Raw genomic sequence first — 22,567 nt, 5'->3', positions numbered from 1 at the left:
TCGCATCGTGTCTAAAGTAATGAAATTTTAAATAATGAACTCTTTATATTATATAGCTCCCTCTCAAGGTCAAGATATTAATTAAGCCACAAAACAATGTTTCTTGACTAAAATCGACCGATTTCTTTTCCCGTTTGGAAAGTATAAATCACAACAACATATTCTGAGATTTTCATGGTCGCAGGCTCGCAGCTACCACTGTATGGCCGTAAGCGCTATTTGAAATTTATCAAAATTTAAGTGTTTTAGGGGCTAAATTTTCTAGTGCTTATAATACATCCACAGGGGCATCAAAATATATCAAAATTATAAAGAATGTATATACGCACCCAATTTTCAAAATTTCCCTTAACTACAGTGTATGTCCCATTTGCAGGCCCCAAAATGAAAAAGGTTAAATTCAAACGGCATTTGAAAGATAATACTAATTTAGAACTTCTCTTTAAAAAAAAGGGGGGGAGGGCTTGGTCATATGTTTTGTGCTGCGCAAAGATTCAAGCCCTACGTCTTTATGTAAATTAGATACAAAATAACTGCATTACGTTAGTGGCTATTTTTATACAAGATGCAATATAGGCGTCGACGCGTCGGTGGCCTGCGTGCATGGTTAAACGAAATTGGGGGAAGACTTACCCCTCTCCAACGAAGAAATCGTGAAGTCGAATGCTGACCCTGGTATCCGTGTAATTATTCTCTATAGACCATACACAGTATTGATCTGAGGTCTCCTCTGGCAAATGGAACTTTAAATCTGCGAATGAAATCATCGAAGTGCACAAAAGTGTGAAAACTAAACATTTATGAAAATGCACCCCTGTCTTTATTCTTTAGACCTTGTTAGTCAATTTGTACTTGACCAATATAGACAGGCCACTGGTCGAATAAAAATCGAGCTTGTCTGCTTGACCATTTCCATGCATATATCGGCCTATTCATATATCGGCCTATAGACTTACGAGGCTGAAGGGGGCTTGCAACCCGCCTCCACCCCGCCCCCCCCGCCCCCCCCCCCCCCCGAGTTATTTTAAAGTATTCACCTCGTATTCGGGCAACGAAGTGGTCTATGGTTTATTTTTGTGTCTAACACTAAGATGAAATATTAAACTGTCGCTTCGCTAGTAAATTTAAAGAAGGTTTAAATTCGTTTAGTATATTCGCTCCCTCCCTACCATCACCCCCTACACCAAAACATTGATTACGATGAACGGATGAGCCGTGTATATACCCTAGTCTCTATGATGATTAATAGCAATTCATTGATTTGATATTTTTTCAATCAATCGTTATATACCCACCTTCTGTTCCTAGGGTAAAGTTTCCTCCGCAGCCAGTAACCGGTCCAGCTTGGACCATGGCATCCATCGCTGTGGAAATAAATGCAGAAAGAAACGGAAATGAAATTATAGCTTAATAATAATAATAGTGAACATTTATAATGCGCCATGTCTGTCAAAATGACACTCCTGGCGCAGTTGTGTGGAAATTGTATAAGTATAGCTTATCATTCAATGGCTTGATATGAAATATGTTTAAATCAGTCGGTATAATTAGGGGCATAGAACAGTGTTAAAGAAGCTGAATAAAATCTTTGAAGATGTGCTGGCTCCATCAATTATACTTATATACATAGCGAAGATTCTGATCTTGATCTTGACGAAAGCATGCATTGCACTATAAACATCCATCGTCAAAATATAGACATAATTTTGTAAAGACACGTATTGAATTGAATTTATATAATTTTACACAGTAAAAAAGCTAAACAGTTACAGGACTGGGTTCCATTGGGGGCCGTTTCAAACATTTGAATTAGATTAAATTGAAAACATTGAAACATAAAAATAGCAATTCTCTATCAATCGCAAAATCCCATTAAATGCTAAAAAGCAATTATATAAAAAATAAAATGTCACCGTGCAGCCAACAGTACATGATTACATGAATACAGAAAGTATCATATACATATAATTACACCAAAAAAAGCCTTCTTACCGCTATCTGGTTCAACAATGATATGAAAACCCCGCCCACTTCTAGAATAGTCCGTCAGAAACTCGATTGTGACGTAATCTGAATCCCGTACTGTTAATTGGTCGACGCCTTCGCTGGGCGTGCCGGATTCGTAGAGCAGTATTTCGGGATCTGACATCATTGAGTGCGAAGTTACTTTCAACCAATCACGTTGATCCTCTGTGTCCATATCAACGACGGTAATTACCATGACGCCAGTGCTTGATGACGTAAGGTTCCACATGTAATGTGTGTTATCGTCATAATGCATGGGATAGTCATTGGTGTACAAATGAAGTGCCTTTCCAGGTTTCAGGTCGATATTGTCCATAATATGTTTGTGAGTGATTGGTGCTGAAAGTGGAACAAAAGGAATTGTTAATTTGTTCAAATCATGAAATTAAGAAAGTGAAATGATTAAACGGCATTTGAAATCTTGCAAGAAACGCTTCATTATTCATAAAAAGTGACATCGATTGATCCTTCCATTATCATAAAATGATTTGACATGATTGGATGACTATTTTCTCATAAAACTATATAGACCATAAGGAGCCACTACAATATTCATTAATAAAAGAATTTGCAGTGTTTAATAATAATAATAATAATAGTGGCTACTTGTATAGCGCACAGGTCCACCTTTCGGTGCTCATGGCGCTTAGAGAAAAGGACATGTAACAGACATAAGAAAGAAAAAAACAAAAAACAAAATTCTCCTAGACATAGTAAATTTAATAGAATATTACATGTAATTATATATCAATTTTTGGCCTACCTCTCATGTACTCATCGTATGTGATCATAAATCCAGTGCCGTTGGTTTGTTCACCATCAGACACGAAGGATATTTCGAAACTACTGCCAATGAAATCTTTCGGCACTGAACTCCCTGTTATCATCTGTTTCATGTGTAAAGAGAGAGAGAGAGAGAGAGAGAGAGAGAGAGAGAGAGAGGGGGTGAGGGAGAGAGAGGGAGAGAGAGGGAGAGAGGTTGAGGGAATAAGAGGGGAAGAGAGGGAAAGAGAGGGAGAGTCAGAGAAAGAGACAGACAGAGAAACAGAGAGGGGGGGGTATACAAGTGAGAGAGAACATGGAGAGTTCGTTAATTTCTTTTGATAGTGCATGTATATTCTTTAACAGTGGGAAGGAAGGAGAGTTAGGGAGAGAAAAGACACAGAGAGGAGTTAGGGAAAAAAACCAAGGAGTGATGTGATTTTGTTCGAATAAAATGTGGACATTCGAAATGTAAAATACAGTATCAATGAAAATTGATTTATTGACCATCTACATAGGAAGGCCACCTGTCTATTACGACCATTAGGACCATGTTTTATCATTGAACTTCGTATATCAGGAACCTGTACACAAACACCATCTGCCCAATAAAGACCGTTTTTCTTGTCTCTCTTAATTGAGTGGTCTTTATGTGTAGGCCTACATGTATATTTATTTTACCGGAAGTCCACATTTTTGTTAAAGGTTATGAAAATGTTAAATTGCAACACTCATTTTTAAGTTGAGACTTCATAAAATACTGCCATTAGTGCTGGGATGTTAATTTTATGAAGAAGTATCATGATAGTCTACATCCCATTCGACATTTATTATTCATAAGATGAAACAAAAAAAGAAATTGTCTGAAACTGGCACAAAATACACCCAACATGCAATCTATAAATGTTTTCGTTCACATCACAATCATCCATATATCCTGACTGAACCCTGCAATCAAACACATTGAATTGTATGCAATGATCTAACCGTTTCGATGCCATCTTGATCAACCACCATCACATAGTCGCCGCCTTCCCTGAGATCGAAGTCAGTGAACTGCAGCCGTATGCGGGTGTCTGCTTCTAATGATATACTACAGTCAAGATCGTCGTCGTAAAGTGAGGGGTAACCCGGTGACGTAATCTCCCCAGAAAGGGGCACCGAGCCTGCTGGTGGACTACAGATTTCATAGCCTGAGTGAAGAGATAAATGAAATATGATAAAATTGCTTTTATTATCGGATGATATTACCCCTCCCCTCCCTTGATTGAACTTGCACATCAGGGACATACTAAGCCAATACAAAGCCAAGTGACTGGTTAATGCAGGACATAACAAAAGTGACATCGTGGATAAAAATGCAGTATATAATACATACAAAACATATCCTCATAGAAACAAAATCATGTGAAAACATTTAAAGGAATAGATTTTTTAAAAAAAATAATGAGTAATATTTATTCCATCAAAGTTATAACCATCCCTTCTCCTTCCACTACCACATGTAGCTATAGTCTCCAGCTGGCGAAAGGATGAAACCACTACTGGAACAAGAAATACGTTTTTTTTTTCTGCCAACAGTCAGACTGCACATACATCCTGTATGGCCCACATTGAACCCAATAATACCATATTTCTCTGCTATAGCTGATTATATAACATTATACAGAAGAATGTTGAATATTAGGGACAATTTTTATTACTATATATGTGTTATGCGCTATACAAGAACTGTTAATTATTATTATTATTATTCCTAACTATGAGGAACATCAAAGATCACAATACAACACTAATATTTTACTTGAACAGAAACTCTATAACCAAATGATATACACGTACAGCGTGAAGTCGTCTGTATTAGCATATGGACAGATGGACTTTATAATGTACAAGTAAATTTATAGTTGGATTAGCATTCGCTGTTGAATAGTGGTCGATGTTATGACTTAACTATGTTGTTTATTTGGTTGTTGATGGTAGTGTTGATGGTATATCATACAGAATTACAGGATGAACTCTACAAAACCACGACATTGCTAACCCACATCGTAAGCATGGGTACAGAAGAGACTATTATACCTTGCTTATGGCGGAACAGGACTTAGAAATGCTATTCCACTTTTTAAAAAGATAAAAATGTTTATTTCAACCCAACTTCGCCTAAATATCTTCCAACTTCTACAATTAATCTTTCAATGTAGTATGTTATTATGTCTTTCATTGTATAGTTTATGTTGTTCTGTACATTGTCATTTAAAACATAATTATAGTCTGGATTTATTTTGTGTTATCGTTTGTTTTTTGCACAATAAAGGTGACATTGAAAGGGGAAAAAGCTTCTACTATATTACTTGAATAACAACTACAGTTATTTTCTTGCCTACTGCCTCAAACTAGATTTAGCATCCGTGTCAATTTCGTCTTAGCATCATATACATAATTTGAGAATAAAGGGGTATTTTATAAGCATAGAATACTCAGATGATTATGTATGACATGGTTCGTGGTGTCGTAAAACTGAGAGAAAGAGAGAGAGGGAGAGAGAGAGAGAGAGAGAGAGAGAGAGGCCTATTTATTGTCTGATACGATTTTAATATTCATATAAAAGCTTCTGGATCATAAATATGATTTAACACAAAATCGTTGCAAGACGAAAATGACTTTTGACTTTTGAGTGTTATCACGATTATCGAATCCATTGTTCCGTGCTACTTATCACCCTTATGTGGTAATTACCACGCGATCAAAGTTCTTTTATCTAAATGGTCACAAATTAAGTCGTTATCAATTTCATATCTATAGTTAGTCCAACCCTTTTTATTTGTTCTGCTGAGATAAATATTTATTTTGACTTTGAAAATTTCAACAAACATTTAAAACTTGTGGGAGGTAGCGTGATCTCGTTTACAATAAAATGCAAACATAATTTGATTTAATGGTCATGCCTTTGGGTGTTAACAGTGATTAAAATTTACCACTTGAGAAAACCACTAGAAATTAGGACTCTATCATTGGAGGAAAATCAGAAGCAAAAGAATTCATTTACATAATGACTATCCTTAATTGCATAAATGAGGTTTACAAAAATAAAAGTAATGAACAAAGCAGTTACTGTGATAACCGGTTGGGTCAAAATACTTTTGTAATTTTACTTGCCACGGGTTCAATTACATTAATATTTCTTCAAATATCACTAAAAGAAAATCGGGATTGCATACCATGCACATTTTATATGACAACTTTATGTTTCGATAATTTAGATATAATCTCATTTTCGATTTCAAAAATGTAAGCATTGTAGGGGAGGTTATTATAGGTAATGACAGTAATTAAGGCATCAAATGGGTTTACTGAGACATGATCTGTCATATTTATATAACAAAATATTGATTTAGGGGGACATTAGTTAAGGGGAAAGAGATTGCGAATGACATAATTGGTGTAATAAAACATATTGACGTGGAATAACTAGAACGAACCGACAAGCACTTGGAATAAATAGAACAAATGCACATGCATTACGTATTAGCAAGACCACGTAGGCCTACGTGACGCATGGCTTTTGTTGAAAAGTACCTGAAAATCACTGAATCCGATGGGAAGTATAGGCTAGTTATTACATTTTATCGACTTATTTCAATCATACCAAATATTGTATATCCTGGCAAGACAGACGTAACCAAAATGTGCTGTTAGACATTAACTACTATAAAAACCCGCCCATTCACACCCACCCACACCCACATATACACACACACGTACACACGCAAAATATGTATTGCATTCATAATTATGCAGATATGTCAGCCCCATCGACTTTAAGGAACATATTGGACAGAAAAAACTTCTTCCAGCATAACCGTGAACGGAGATTTTTTGTGTAAAGCTTTATCCAATAGTTGCAAAATAGAACTTTACAATCACTTTGCAAAATTATATCAAATTTCAAAATTAAATTCAAATTTGAGGCGCGGGGCTAGATTATTTAAGTTTCTTTGGTATAATAATTATTGATTATAATTTATTAAGTTCACATATCTTCCTCTATAGATATAGGCCTTTAGATAAAAATGCTACGTGATATCGAAACAAACATGACAAATGCAAATATGATTGATACCATCATCAAAATGTATGTACTTTAGTCCTCAGCCATGTAGGCCTCTCGTGGAACATCGTTACCCTACTAAAGTTTTTATTAATTTTTGCTGAAATTCATAACTACTATGTTTATACCATTTTAACGCCTTTCTTATTAATTTAATCTCTACATCAGACATGATTTCAACATTTTTTAAACCTTTTGAAAAAGAGGCTAGATTCAAAATTCATATTCAAAATGTTGTTACCTTTTATGTGAACACTTAACGTTTGAGGAATAGGAATATTATAAATCATCTGCATATCAATCTGTGAGATTTTGATAGATTCTAAGATATTTCTTTTAGTGTGAGAAGTACTAATAATTATATTTATTTTGGGAAAACAGATAATTTGAGATATTAATCTTTGGATCAGAATTGTTTATCATGGGGTTTATCAAATGCGTTATTGAATTGAGCTGGATTGAGTTAATTTCCACATCTCCATTATGAAATATGTAAAACATCAAAACATGAAATTAAAAAAGATGGTGATCCTCGCCCCTCACAACGGAGGAAAAATATGATATTGAGTAAGTGATATAATCTGATTAAAAGTTTCTAACCTTTGCGACGAAACTGCAAATGATCATGTTTCAGTGAATGACTGATAAATAATCATATCAACTTTTATTTGTAAATTATAATTTTCATAAAATATAACCAAAAATAAAAATCAAAATATTAACGACATTAAATCAGCTCAGAAACAAAACATCTAATCAAGAATGGAATCCATGATTAAAATACTTAAGATACAACAACAAACCAAGTTTTTTTTTAAATTACCATTTGCTGTAGAAGTGACCAAGACGATGGCCAATGCCAATATTTTCCACGACATTGCAGCCCTTGCGTGAATCGGTGTTTGTGACACCCTGAAAAGTCACTGGAATCCTAGATTGATATGCCCACTTCTTTTTTGCCAGTTAAATCTTTAAAAAAAAAAATCTCCGTTGCCTCCTTCCTAACAATAACACGATTTCTCCCAGGATATGACTATTCTGCTCCAGATCGTCAGAATTCCATCTTAGACGCAGTAGTCCTACGATACGAAACAGTCCTGAAGAATTCCAGCTACTGAGCGGGGAAGAGGATCCAGGACTTTGAAGCGTTCGGAAGGCCTGCTTCTGTTCGCAATGCTAATGTAAGATCTTGAATGCGGCTGGTGCCAACTTGTGGGTGCCGATTCAACGTAGAGATTAATTATTGACTGATCATGCAGGTATTAGTGGCGTGTTTAGATAATGAGACAAATAATCAAGGTCCGCTTGGCAGCGATTATGATTAGCCACGGAAATTCAGCGAAAAGATCAGATTATATTTCGATTCAGAATGTCTCTATATATTTCAATAAATGCACAAGGTTAATGCTGTTAATCAAGTATAGGCTACATAAAATTGTAGACACCTAATAAGTGAAAACATTGAGTCAGAAACTGAGCATAATTTGTAGCTAAATCAAATACGCTGACGCATTGGACTAACAATAAAATATGGTTATGTTTGAAAGCTAACTTATTTTTTTAATTTCGTTTTCATTTAAGGAAAATTCCCAATTTCTGGAAATTGAAGTGGTTTTCTAAGATCTTTTGATATCTTAGGGAAGGCGAAAATATAAACGTTCATGATAGAAAGTTGTTTAAAAAGTATTCTACCAAACTGTTTCCTTATTTCTAGATGACGGTTATCAAACTGAGAAAGTTATTATATGAATGTTTAAGATAATGATGTGCAAATGAGTAGAAGGAGCCCCCCCCCCCCACCCCCCTCCTCTCTTGGAAGAAAAAAAAACATCAAATGAAGACAAAACAGTATAACAGACGGAAGTATCACAACGCTGTCTAAACCCAATATTTGTAACCGTTTAGCTGGTTAGATTATTGTATAAATCTTGGAGGTAAAGGAGATAATTCTTGTGATAATCGGAGCTCTGAGTAAACACTTTTACGCCCTAAAGGCGATCTGAGGTTAGAAGTTTTGCAATCTTCTAATTGATTTATTAGCTACTACATTAATGCAGTTTGTACGCTGTATTAAGGTGAGCTACAGTGGTGCAATCAGATATTGACCAAAGATAAAGAGGGATAGGGGGAGGACTCTATTTAAAACAGAACAATCAATCAAAAACTGAACCAAGTAGTATAACTTTTGACATGTATGTCATGCATTGTGATAAAAAATAAGTCAAATAAATATACAATCTTACTTTTTTTAAGTCTCATCATAATACTCTATAAGAGAACAATAATTTGAGATAAACATGTTGGGAATTGCTCTTTAAGCGTGGAATGGACAGATTTTTCTCCAACATTTTCTGAAAAAACATAATTTTTTATGTCATAATATATTTTTAGATGCATATTTTACTAATAATGGTCTGACAAGTAACGGTTTTAAGTGTTGTATTTTAGACATGATAAAAGATTGACAGTCGTTGAGGACGTATGATATGCCTCCAAACCCACCGTCCAAGTCGCATGGGATGTCCACCGTGTCAAGGGGTTTTGATCCATACCTGCAAAAAACATCATTAAATTATTCTTGTTTAACCCTACAGCAATCATCAATTATAAAGTCATATACAGAATTGTACAGTAGTCAGCTTTATTAATGTTAAAGGTACATATATGTCCTATTTGCAGGCCAAAAAAATGAAAAGGTTAAATTCCAACGGCATTTTAAAGATAATACTAATTTAGAATTTCCCTAAAAAAGGTGGGGCTTGAAAATGTCTTCAAGTGGGAAAATAACTGCTACCGCTGCACTAATGTCCTTTGGCAAGACATTGATCTACATTTGCCACACTCCACCCAGGTGAAGTAAATGGGTACCTGGTAGGAATTTATTCCTTGAAACGCAGCGCGCGTAACAGCTGCACTGCTAAAGTCAGGGTAATTATGCTGCATTATTGTAGAGCGCTTAGAGACTTCTGACTAAGTAAGTGTTAGGCGCTATATAAGCACTGTAATTATTGTAATTATTATTATTAGTTGTCAAATCGACTTAGGAACTATAGAGCCAATAAGTAATAGTCTTGATTTTCAGGCCATTGTACCGAATGGTCATACGTTTTATGCTGCGCAAAGATTCAATCAATTTAATTTGGCCATCACAAGAAGTGGGTTATTGATGTAGACAAATGCTCATGTACCCTTTACAGCTCATTTTATGTATGTTATTATCAAAGAAGAAAAAGCCAGTCAGTCACTCAATAGTGTCTGACAGTGAAGTCCAACAAGTAAACGGGTTTCCTTGCATAATTTGAATATTAGGACACTGCTAACGTTTAAATTTCACACATAGGACATACATGACATATTCATAATTCCTGCAAAGTTCTACAGAATTTGAGGTTGGCTGCAAAAGGGACTATAGTACTTTTAACAGGATGTTCAATACAAATACGTGGTAATATCTTTTTATTCAATACTTGTATTTTAATTGTTTGGCAAGTTTAGCCCTGCACCTCCGCCTGAAATAAAACTGTTTAACCTTTAGATCAGATAGGGCGTGACGCATGAGATACATGATGATGCTCATTTTGTTTCGATAAAATAATCAGGATGTCAGGTTACCTGTATTGTTCTCTGCTATATGGGGCGTGCCTTTTTCACAATGGTGTATTTGGAATTCGAATGGGAAAGGGGCAATATGCCCTTTACAATGTTTAAAGGTATGATACTATCTGAAATCCATACTGTGTTGATATATGTAAGCTGTTGTCTTTTTCCAGCTACTAGGCATAAAGCAATGGAGTACCATCACATATTTTAATCTCTAGATTTTAAGCAGGAAACAAATACATTTTATGGAAATATTCCACCAAACTATATATTCAATTTCTAGTACAAAATACCTATAAATGTCCATTATGATTATGTTTCGAGCTGCGTTTGTGCAAGTGTGTGTGTGTCTGCGTGTGTGCAATTCATCATGGCTCCAACAGCTCAAGTTGCTAAGAAAGGCTCCAAGAAGGCATTGAGTTGAGAATGTTGGCAGACATCCACTGAGTGAGTACTGTGTGTGTGTGGGGGGGGGGGGTGGGTGGGTGGGTGGGTGAGTATGTGTGTGGGTGGGTGAGTATGTTTGTGTGATAGAGGGTGAGTATGCTTGTGTGGTGGAGGGGGCAGGGAGGGGGCAGGATTGTTTCAGTAAAATTACCTCCAGATTTGTTTAAGTTTTTTTTGGTAATATATAAGTAAATAACATTTACAATTGACATATTATGTTTAGGTACTTATACGTTTACTTTGTTGCTAAGTTATATTATACTGCAAATAAGTTTGTGTTTAATTATGTTTATGTAAAAGCATCAATATTGAACACGTTTATTTTATTCAATTGTATGTCATGGTTTGTATTACACATCTGGAGAAATAAAACAAAATTGTTTTTAAAAAAAAAGTGTATGCGTGTGTGTGTGTGCGTGTGTATGTATCATATATATATATATATAGAGAGAGAGAGAGAGAGAGAGGGATATGGAGCGGGGATGGAGGGAAATAAAGATGGCCAAACGGACAGAGAGAGAGAGCGACATACACACAACACACACACACACAGAGACAGACGTACAGGCAGAGACAGAAAGAGAGAGAGAAAGAAAGAGACAGAGACAGAGAGACAGACAGACACAGAGGCAGACAGGCAAACATATAGAGGAGCAGTGACAGAAAAATAGAGATGAAAACAAAACACTTTTGAAAGAAAGGATGACGGGGGCTCTTAAAAATGAAAACCAAAGAGAAGCTCTCCCCCCCCCCCCCCTAAAAAAGCTGTACTTTGTTCATGCCTAACTTCTTGGTGCTACTATCTTTTATTTGTCCAATTTCTTTTGGGCAGATCATAGGTCAAAAGGCATGTCTATATGTGTGTCCCCACTTGTCTTGACCACACTCTTATCAATTGCGACGCATTCATGGTGTAATCTACCAACTTATATCGTCGGTGGGTTGATAAGCCTCCTGCCGAAATTCCGGCGATTTTTTTTTTTTCCTTCTTCTTCTCCTCTTTTATAATTTCAAATAATTTGAAGGATGTACAAGAATGTACTACAAGCACCGTCTCAAAGGAAAGTTGGCTTTGCCCTTGATATGCTAAACATGAAAGTTTTTTTGCTTCGCTGAAAAATTAACATTTTTTTTATCCCTCCACTGACGATCCATGTTAATGCAAAAGTAATCAGTAATATGGAACTTTTGTGCTCATTCATCATTAATACCTTCGACCCGATTTATCTTAATGTAACATTGCCATAATATGAACTATTTCGAATAAGGCCAAGTGGGCATTCAACTCATGAATACGCTCTGCGTGGAAGATTTTATTGGTTGGAACAAAATAAGCATGGATGTGTTCCAGCTTTTTATTGTTTAAGATGTACATGTCGGTAACTAAATAGGGACAATATTTACCACACATGTAGACATGTTCTCTTCATGTCACTTCGCTTGTTAACATTTTTGCCACTGACGCAGTCGATAAAATCAAATCACATTTGTTTGAATATAAGCACTTCCTGAGGGAAATAGTCAGAGAGAATAGTTATGAACGGGCTTGTTTTGACATAGCATATTATCTTTCATGAGGGACTGCTGTTGATCGTTCGATCTCGGATTAACATTAAAGATTAAGATAACCTGTAAAATGTGCGTGAATCATCAACTTAAAACCCAATCTATTTGATAACGGTCCATGTCGGACGGATAATAAGCAGGTAGTTTGGTGACTTTGAAATAGAAATGTGGTTGGGAAAACACCCGATTTTTATACTGCTCGCCAACAATCAAAATTAATTGGGAGTACTCTTTTGTCTGTCATGTATGTATGATGTATGATAATTGTTTACCTGACTGCTAAGAAAGCATGTATATGCTGGTAAGTAAGCAAGCAGAGGAATGACAGTTTTAAGTCCTCTCTGAGGGGCTTGGTAATGAAGATTAACGCATTCCAAAGGGCACGAGCGCATTGACTTGGTTTCGAACCCAGGACCCCTCGGTTACGAGACCACTGTTCTACCACTGAGTCGTCGTTCCTCATATTTACCATGACTGTACGCCGCGGGGGCTAGGGAAGGGGGCATTTTCCATAAATATAAAAAGAAAACAGAAAATGCAAAATGCAAAAAAAAAAAAAAAAATTTATTGCATTTTACACCGGTCCCCAACATTAAAAAAGTCCTCTGGACGGCCATGTATTATGGCTCAAGGCATGGGCACACAGAGGATTTTTTTATGTTGGGGACCGGGGTAAAATGCAATAAATTATTGAAAATTTATTGCATTTTCTGTGTTTTTTATTATTTATGGAAACTGCCCTCTACCCTAGCCCTCGCTGCGTACAGTCATGGTTCAGTGACAAAGTAATGGCCTCGTAACTGTGAGGCCCCAGGATCAAAACCGTGTCGATGTGCTATATTAGTGCCCTTTTTGGGGGCATTAATCCTCATTACTGTCATTTATGACTTAAGGGCGTAGGTCCTCTAGTTGATAAGCATACTATAGCATACACATGCTTTAGCAGTCATGCAAAACACACATTGGCAAATTATTATTTAATACAATCTGAGAATGTATACTATTATCTAGATCTATTATTTTAAAATCATTTTTAAAATAATTCCATAAATTGGGGTAAAACAAAAATATTCCAACTATATGAGCGACAGTGTAGTTGATTGGTCATCGTTTAGAGTTTATACCTAAACTGAACTTTACTTCTACATCTTTTTTTATTATCATGGACATAGTTGAGAGAAGTTGGTTGGTTTGCTTGTTTTACCTGACTGGATGCCAGGAAATCATGCCTGTGCTTGTAAGTAAGTAACCAGGGGATGTTTCATCAACTAAAATTGATTTCGATTTTAAAAATAAATTGAAGGGTAGAATCAGTTTTAGGGCAGAATCAGTTTTAGCTTAAATCCGATACTCGTGAACTGTTTCATCAAATCGATTTTAAGGCTAAAATCGATTTTATTCATTAGGTAAAACCAAACAGCTCCTAAAATCGAAATTAATTTTAGGGCCCTTTTTTCAATGAAACATCCCCCAGGGCTATTGAAGATAAGGACCTAAAACTTTAAGACCTTTATGAAACCAATGCTTTTATTTGATTAAACTTGTATTTTATTTTTAAAATTCCTCCAAAAGATAGATTTTGCCTAATCCTTGATTAAACTAACACACTTAAACAAAACAGTGTCTAAGATCTTTAAAATTTAAGTCGTGAAAATAAGAATTTTTTAATTCAAACATTTGAAAAGACACGATGAAATAAACCTCACAAGTAGTTCGTTGAATGACAGTTATCACCATGTAAAAGCGAAGGCTATCCCTATTCCTATTTGATAATCATTTAGAGTCAGTGATTTTGTGGTTTTTGTATAGATTATTGGAACAACACTGTTATGGTGATAGGCAAACGAACGGTGCCACATTGTGCCTACCCTCGTGTTTCAATAATACTAATAGCCAATTGACTTTAGATAGTGATATCTGCCTACGTAATAGGAGAAGCGGTGTGGGAACAGGGGGCATGGCAGGCACGTACCCCAAATCGAGTGGTAGGGAAAATAAAATGAACGAAAAGGTGAGAAAAAAGAGGAAGGGTCAGGAAAGGGCAAAAATGGAAATTATTACGACTGGACCACCACCTGCATCCCTCAATAATCAGTAGCCTTATAATTTTGCATTTTATTTTCCGAGTAGGACCGCCCCCGTCTCCCTCCCCTCCCCCTCCCCCAAGCATTCAGTTCCCCCAAATGGGTGCAATCATGCACGCTACGCCATAGTATAAGCGTATAAAATAACAGAAAATAGATCACGTAGAAGACACTATCGTATTTACTTTGACCTTGTATGCATTGTCATTGAGCATTTTCTTGGTATCGTTTCGGCATTCGTTATCCTGCTCGTCAGCCATGTCGAGTTCATCGCCAGCGGCATCCTCTCTCATTATACAGGAGTGAAAATCCAGTTTGTGGAATCATAATCAGTATCGCTCACTTCGTTTGGAGTGGAAATCTAACTTTAAAAAATGTAATTCAACTACTACTTTGGAGTGCGTTTCACTACACATTGGACTGAATTCAACTCCACTAGAAGTGTTCCCTAATAATTCTTACTCCTAAATATGCAGGATTCTACTACTCTGCATGAAAAGAGTAGACCATAGTTTCGCTAGTGAGGCAGACGTTTTTTGCCTGAAAATGCGGCGTTCCAAATTTCAGATTTTCGAACGAGCAAGGGTTTTAACACTTTACTATAATAGTGACAAAGTAAATTCGCCATATAAGAAACATACTTCTTTTTCCTCTTCTTCTCCTTCTTTGTCTTCTTCTTCTTCTTCTTTTGCTTCAATCTGCTTCTTCTTTTTCTTCTTCTTTTGCTTCTTCTTCTTCCTTTTATTCTTCTCTGTTTTCTCCTTCTTTTTCTTTTTTCTTTCTTCCTAATTCTTCACTAAGACAACTAAAGTTCATCTCACATACCGCCACCACCACCAACAAAGACCTATGAGATACTGAATGTACCAACATAATGTACTCTATGGGAAAATTGATCAATGAAAATCTTGAAACGATGGCAGGAAAAAACAAAAAGTACAACGATGAAGGCAGAGTTTGGTATATTATAATAGCATAATTTTATATTGACAAAGAAATTTTACTTTTAACATGATATCAAGATTATCTATCCATAATTACATCATAACTTTGAATTATATGAACCACAGCATTGACTGTGGGAAAGTATGCATAATTATGCTATAAAATGTACTTTATCAGGCTTATCAATGCATTTATCAGTTCATCATTTATTTGCATGCACCTCGATGGTACCGGTTTGACATTGGTGTTAGAATGCATGATTATTTCATGACGGACGCCCTTTATGGCCAACGAACTACTTATCTGTTATCTTTTAAAGTGTTTTGGCTAGTTAGTCGTATGGAAACTACTTCAAAATGCTATCTTTAAGCAAACAAAGTTGGACTACTTTTGTTGTTGTTCCAAGTGATCATGGGATGCAATTGGGGGAAAAATACGAAGAAATCGAATTCATTGCGTTTCATATAATGATCATCTGGGCTAACCAAATGACAAAGCGGGTGCCAAGGTATTGAGGGGCCATTGGCATGGTGAAGGGGGGGGGGCACCTAAATAAATCTCACTGGATGGATAAAAGGCGAATGACAAGGCATCAAAATGTATAGGAGCGTGCAGGAGTGTCCCTTCATTCTTTTCACGTTCCTCCCTCTTATTTTCTTCTCTGTTTTCTGTGGAGGGGGTTCTTATATTCCAAAAGAGGCATGTGGTAGTTCTTCTTTTAACTTGCTATTTCTGTTCAATTTTTTTTTTTTTTTTTTTTTTAACTTATAACTTTGACACTATAACTTTGATTTTGTTTGTCCTTTTTTAACAGAATATTGATAATGCTCCTTCCATGTTTGGATTTTTTGTCAATAAGATTGAATTTGAAGTTTTTCCTTTTGTTGCTTACCCTAAGCAATGGGGTGTGGTTGGGGTGGCTTTCCCGAATGCCCAGCTATGCAGGGCCGTAGCCAGTGTTTAATGTTTGGGGGGGGCACATACATGTAATCGATCGACGTCCTGGGGAGAGGTCTAAAAAAGTTTAATCGGTCTTTGAATTTTTTTAAATTTTTTTATTTATTCATTTTTTTTTTTTTTTTAATTTATTTATTTATTTATTTATTTTTTTTTTTTTTGGGGGGGGGGGCACTCGTCTATTCATAACCCGACAAACAATCAGTTGGAAAAGAGCCAAGGGCTTATAATTCTTGACATTTATCCCCTTTAGACCTAGCCTTGTCAACTGACTTATAGAATGTATAAGTTTGTATAGTTATGTAACATCATAAAAACATGAACAAAATTGCGAATTCACAAGGCAATTTTGTGAAATGACAATTGAAAAGAATTTCCACAGTGAAAATTCCTTTTTTAAAATTTTTATTTATCTATCTATTTATCTATGTGTCTAAGTATCTATCTATGTATGTATCTATCTCTCATTTTTGTCAAACATTTATTTGTATTTTCATTTATTTCCAGAATTATTCTCAACGAGGTTGACATTTCGCGCTTCATAAATCGGTGATCTATAAATATACGTACTTGGTCGAGGTATTTGGCTTTCGAGAATACAGACCATACAGCGTTAAATAATCTTAAATTATTATTTTCCTGTGAATATTCTTTATAAGAATTAATTGTGATAACAGATTACAAAACGAGGGTTAAACCTCCTTTGAAATAGAGAACTTTGCCATTTCTTAATTCTCGGCTTTTAGAGAGAATTATATAGTTATTTTCATGATGTTAATTATCATAAATAAGGCGGCACCACGTAGTAAATGAATTGATTTTACACTGATTTAAATACATAATGCTTCCATGAATCCAGGATGGAAATCATCAAGAAAATCTGTCAGGGATGATGTAATAAAATCTTCATCCGATTTCTTACTATGGTGTTGTATATTGATCTATTGTATAATTACCAAAGCTTCAAAAATCAAATACATTGATAGGTACATGTAAATAAAAGTGAGATTTCGATAAGAGCATGATTTGCAATCGACAATGTCCCAGTTATAGATAGGTCACACATTGAAACCGTCTTGATTGGTTCATCCCGCGAAGTTGCATGATTTTTTTTTTCCTTGTACTCTGTGAACGGCAACCATAGTAACGGAGTGTAAATCCCTGTCTGTTTACAGTCGGTTCCTAACTTGATATTAAAATGTGTGTGGATGTCATCACCATGTTGTTCACTCACGCGTCTGAATCGTCATCACTGGAGAAAATAATGAAAAAGGTATTAAGAACAACAAATAACGATAGAAATATCGACGATTATATACATGTATGTCAGAGTCTTTACATGCAGAGGGTTGTTGTTGAGAGGGAAATAAATGAAATGGAAGGAAGAGAACAGAAGATGAAGAAAAGGGAGAAGTAGAACGACGAGGAAGAGGAGCAGAAGAAGAAGGAGAAGAAGAAGAGAAGAAGAAGAAGAAGAAGAAGAAGAAGAAGAAGAAGAAGAAGAAGAAGAAACAAATTATAAGGGTGAAGGTGTGGGAAGTTATCTATGTGTCTTTTTTTTTTTCTTTTTTTTTGGGGGGGGGGGGTGTCCTTTTCCCTTTCCCCTTTCCTTTTCATGTGTTCTGATTTTGCCATCCCTTTTATTTGTTTCACCATTCAATCGGGGGGCACACGTGCAGTACATGTACCATACTCCTGCACCCCCCCCCCCGCATGTATAGCTACTCCACTGTGTGAACATATTATATTTTTCGTTGAAATTAAAAACCAATCTAACGGAAAAGGCATATTCAACCTATAGCTCTTAAATTGTTACCTTAACTTGTTACCTAATAATCACCTTTGTGCTCTTGTCACTGTTTAGTTTTACTTGGTTCAATATTGTAAAGCGCTTTGATATAAATCTCTTATGAAAAGCGCTATATAAGTAAACGTTATTGTTATTATAATACTAATTTACCTTGAACTCGAGTAACACAATCTGGATCGTCTAATTCTTTCGTCAACCGATAGGCAACGTTTATTCGATGGATCCTCCTCATGTATCGCAAGCCTCGGTCTTCCCGGGCTCGATGTTTCACGTGTCGATTCGGAGGATTCGTTGCTCCAGTTCAAAGCTCTCAAAGTATTTTTCAGGTAAATATTTTTGAGGAGTGATGAGGAACTAATTGTAATAGACAGTATAAACAAGTTATTTATTATTCTTTGTAGGTCTATTATTATTCAAAAATGCTAATTTATCAGCATTTGGGTTATTATAGAAAACTTATTTGGCTTATGCTATGTGAAACTTTAAGAAAGATACGACAGAATGTTTGGAACTCACTTTCCCTTTCAGCAAAACTATTTTCAAGGAAAAAAAGAAGCCAAATGTAAACATCTTAGGGTTTGTGTTTATCTTACGAATGAATTTCCCGATGCTTACAGGCTTATAGATCAAAACCAGTAATAACTTTAGTGAACATGATGGCGCTAATATTTAGATATTTATATGTCTCTGCCAGCAACAATAGATCCCTTTGATGAGTAAGATCATAAAGACAAGTGATCTCAGTTTTATTTTCAGAAACGTCTATTTTCTGTGTAATTCTTTCAGATATAGTATCATTTCATCTCCTCTTTATAAACGTTCATGTTATTCATGTTTTTTGTATCTACATCTAAGGAGGGGTAAAGTGATTGCCCAGCATATAAGGGTAAATGATACATAAATGCTCAGTTTGGTTTTTCTTGATCTTTTCTTGCATTTTTTAATGAAAGTGATCGCAAAAAATACCCAAGTTGGGCACAAAATAGCATAAAGTTAGTCGGATACTACTTGCCCTCTTGTCGGGCGTTCTTTTTGTAAATCCAGTAACTGAACGGTTAAGAAACTAATGGAGCTCATAATCTATATAATTATTATGATACCCTCACTTCCAATACTTAGCTCATACAAACCTTCATTATTTTATTTACCTACTCTTCTGGAGTGGAATTTTTCCACTTTGCCGGTCTCGACAGCATCTACATGAAATTTTGCGCGGGAAAGTGGCTGAACTCGTTTCGGTTTGAGAAGAAGAACTCTGTAATTGGACGATGGAACTGTCAATCAAACTAGGAGTGCAGTCAGCTCGGAATACCATTGGTCGTTTCATGGGAAGAGAGGCGGAGTCAGAGCAGCTTGGGCGGAGCGCAGAGTTGTTGTTGTGATGAACAAAACTGAAATACAATATCAATAGCCATTACCGAGATAACACTTGGTACATAAAGAGAATTTTTAACTTTCATGAATTAGAATCAAAGTGGAAATCAGCCATTACAATTCCAGAGTTTGAACAATATTTCAAAGAGACACTTGATAAGACTCTTGATAGACCCGTTTTTAGCAAGTGTCATTTTTTCACTGTTGCTTTTTCTGGTTCAATGGTTATACACGTACGTAATTATTTGCTTGCACACGACTTAAAGGGATAGTTGAGTTCTGTTTTCAGACCGCAAATGCCTTCAAAGTGCATGGTTATTGCTCTTATTCTTATCTATGACATTTATAGTGCCCTTTTAGAACCTAAAATTGCTAGGAAGGTAATTTTAGACCCCAAAAAGTGTGAAATTTAGCTAATACGATCATACCAATTCAGCTGCACTTAAAAAAAAAAACATGGTGACTGTTAATTAATTGTTTGATTAAAAATAACAATACATGAGCCCGCTAAATGTGGGTAATATAAGCAACACGAAAATACAAAAGCCAACATCGGCATTGGCTGAAAAACGACGTTAAAGGAGTTATTTCGTTTTTTTCAACGGTTTTTCAAATTTTTCTAAATATCTAATATTTGTGGTGGTGCACATGTATTAGAAATCGTTAAATTTCAGCCGTCTCTGAACCGATTTTGATCAAACAAAGATGATTTTGTCATTTAAATATATCATGTTCTTTCAAATTTGACACTCAGTTTTTCATTATCTCACCAAAAAATTATTTTGTGTGGCGCCCTCTGCAACAGAACTCAACTATCCCTTTAAAACCAGAAGATGTATAACTGTTCACTCTTGATTACCAGATTCATAATCACATTACCCGTTTTAAGGGTCCTTTTCACTTATGGCCAGTAAAAACAAATAAGGTAATGAAATCAGTACGACATAATTTCCCTGTGACTTGGAACTCCATCCCCAAAGATGTTTCTGATTGCAAGTCGGTTAATTCCTTCAAAAGAAAGTTGAAGCAGTTTCTTTATCTCAAATATGTATAGTTACTTATCTTATGTTTATATTTGTGTTATATGTTTGTTTTTTTTAATTCTTTTTATTAATGTTTTGTTTTTTATCTTTGTTTTTGTTTATTAACCCCCTGAACATGATAGCACTAATTTTGTTCCATAATGAATGGAGGGGAGTGGTAGATTTAGGAAATTGAGCACCAGCATGCCCCTTTGCCAACCTCCCCCCTCCTGTCTTCGTATTTCTGCAGGTCTATTTCCATTGCTCAAGACTTATAATTATGACGGTTTACCACAGCACATAATTATGAATAAAACTTTAGTGGTTGACAGGGGGGGGGGCACTCATTCACGTCCCTACCTCAACTGACATGAGTTTGTATCAGCATCAAAGCCCATCTTCAGGACCCTCTCGATTCTCTTCCACAGTCCGCTCATGATCATCGGTGCGCTCGAAGACTCTCTCGCCTTGACATGGGGATCCGGACCACGACGGAGTTTTGATGGCGAACCCCCTGGTACTTCCGGCTCAGTGGGAGGTTGTATCGTCTGTGGATGGTTGTGGGGATGTGGTAGCGATGGTGGCGAATGTTGTGCGGAAGCTCGATTGGTATTTGTATTTCTACGGGGTCCTGCATGAAGACATTTGAGAAAAGCAAACAAACAAAACAAAATACAGAGTTTTCGAATTATCTATACGAAATCATTATACAAAACAAAAAAATGATATATCCAATCATGATTGAATCATCAGATAATCAAATTCTGAATCAAATATGTGAATGATGGAGGAGCTACGGGATTTAGGGAAAACCATTATGTTAACAAATATTTCGTTTACAGTTTTATAGTTACCCCACTCACTGACCAAATTTAAATACCTTGCTCCTATAATCAGCAGGCTCCTAAAATGAATTCTGTTCTGCATAATAAGCTACATGACTTGTATTCTATTCCGTTTTTTTTTATAACAATCTCCCCTTTACCAAAATACTCTCTTTCAGCAAAGAAATATTTTGCTGTTGTATTTTCAAAGAAGTATATTTTGCTCATGAAAATTAACTCTCGAAACAACAGCAACTACAACAATAAAAACAACACAATTCAGCAAAATGTTGGTACATACCTTGTCTTGGCATGGTGACCGCAGATGGCGGGCTACTCGGGTAAGAAGCACCGTCTGGTACACGAGCAGGCCCAGGCTGCATCAGCGTGCCATAATTTGAAGTAGGTTGGTTTCGTTTCGGGTCGATGTGCGGGTTACTTGGGTCTACCTTCAAATATTCACTTGAATGACAGTGATGAATGGATGTATACTCTTTCATCAGAATCATATTTGAATAATTTCATCTTTTGACTGAATAGTTATCAAATTTGTGACCAAAAACACAACTTAAATGTGTCGGAACCATGTGTCTTACCCCCCCCCCCCCCCCCCCACTGAGCGACTTTTCGGCCGGCGCGATTTTCAAATTTTACTGAGTCGTTGCGAAATTTTGGGCCCGATTTTAACCCCCCCCCCCCCCCCCCTTGAAAAAAATCCTGCGTACGCCACTGGTCGGAACGGTAGGACAAATCATCTGAATTATGGCACAGAACTTGAATGTTAATCTTGTTCACAGAGCTTCATTGCTAGAAATGTATTTTCAAATATCAACACAATCCATTACAAAGCAAAACATAACTACGAGAGAATTACGCATTTATCTTAGCATGATATTCTAAACACAAGTTTAAAATGTGAGCAGTCGGAATTATTCCATCAAAATATAGTAAAACATACCTCTGTGAAGATGAAGATCTTTTTGGTGTGTAGATTGCTTCTTCATCCCCTCATGAAAATCTAATGTTAGATCTTTTCGCCT

General features: G+C 36.0%; 1 protein-coding gene across 2 annotated transcripts in view; it reads right to left on the bottom strand.

The window, feature by feature from the left end:
- The window catches only part of LOC579551, a 71,092-nt gene extending 63,022 nt beyond the window's left edge, over positions 1–8,070 (bottom strand). For both annotated transcript variants that reach the window (XM_030973940.1, XM_030973941.1), the window contains exons 1-6: positions 7,722–8,070; positions 3,775–3,980; positions 2,789–2,912; positions 1,993–2,364; positions 1,296–1,364; positions 634–751 (exon numbers count right to left, since the gene is read on the bottom strand). In XM_030973940.1, coding sequence (XP_030829800.1) covers positions 634–751; positions 1,296–1,364; positions 1,993–2,364; positions 2,789–2,912; positions 3,775–3,980; positions 7,722–7,776 — 944 coding nt within the window. In that variant the 5' untranslated portion in view covers positions 7,777–8,070. The remainder of the gene's footprint in view (positions 1–633; positions 752–1,295; positions 1,365–1,992; positions 2,365–2,788; positions 2,913–3,774; positions 3,981–7,721) is intronic.
- Between the last annotated feature and the right edge of the window lie 14,497 nt (positions 8,071–22,567).

Source organism: Strongylocentrotus purpuratus, unplaced genomic scaffold, assembly GCF_000002235.5.
Source record: "Strongylocentrotus purpuratus isolate Spur 01 unplaced genomic scaffold, Spur_5.0 spur5_scaffold_7, whole genome shotgun sequence".
NCBI classification, from domain to species: domain Eukaryota; kingdom Metazoa; phylum Echinodermata; class Echinoidea; order Camarodonta; family Strongylocentrotidae; genus Strongylocentrotus; species Strongylocentrotus purpuratus.
This window is presented reverse-complemented; position numbering and strand designations above follow the sequence as displayed.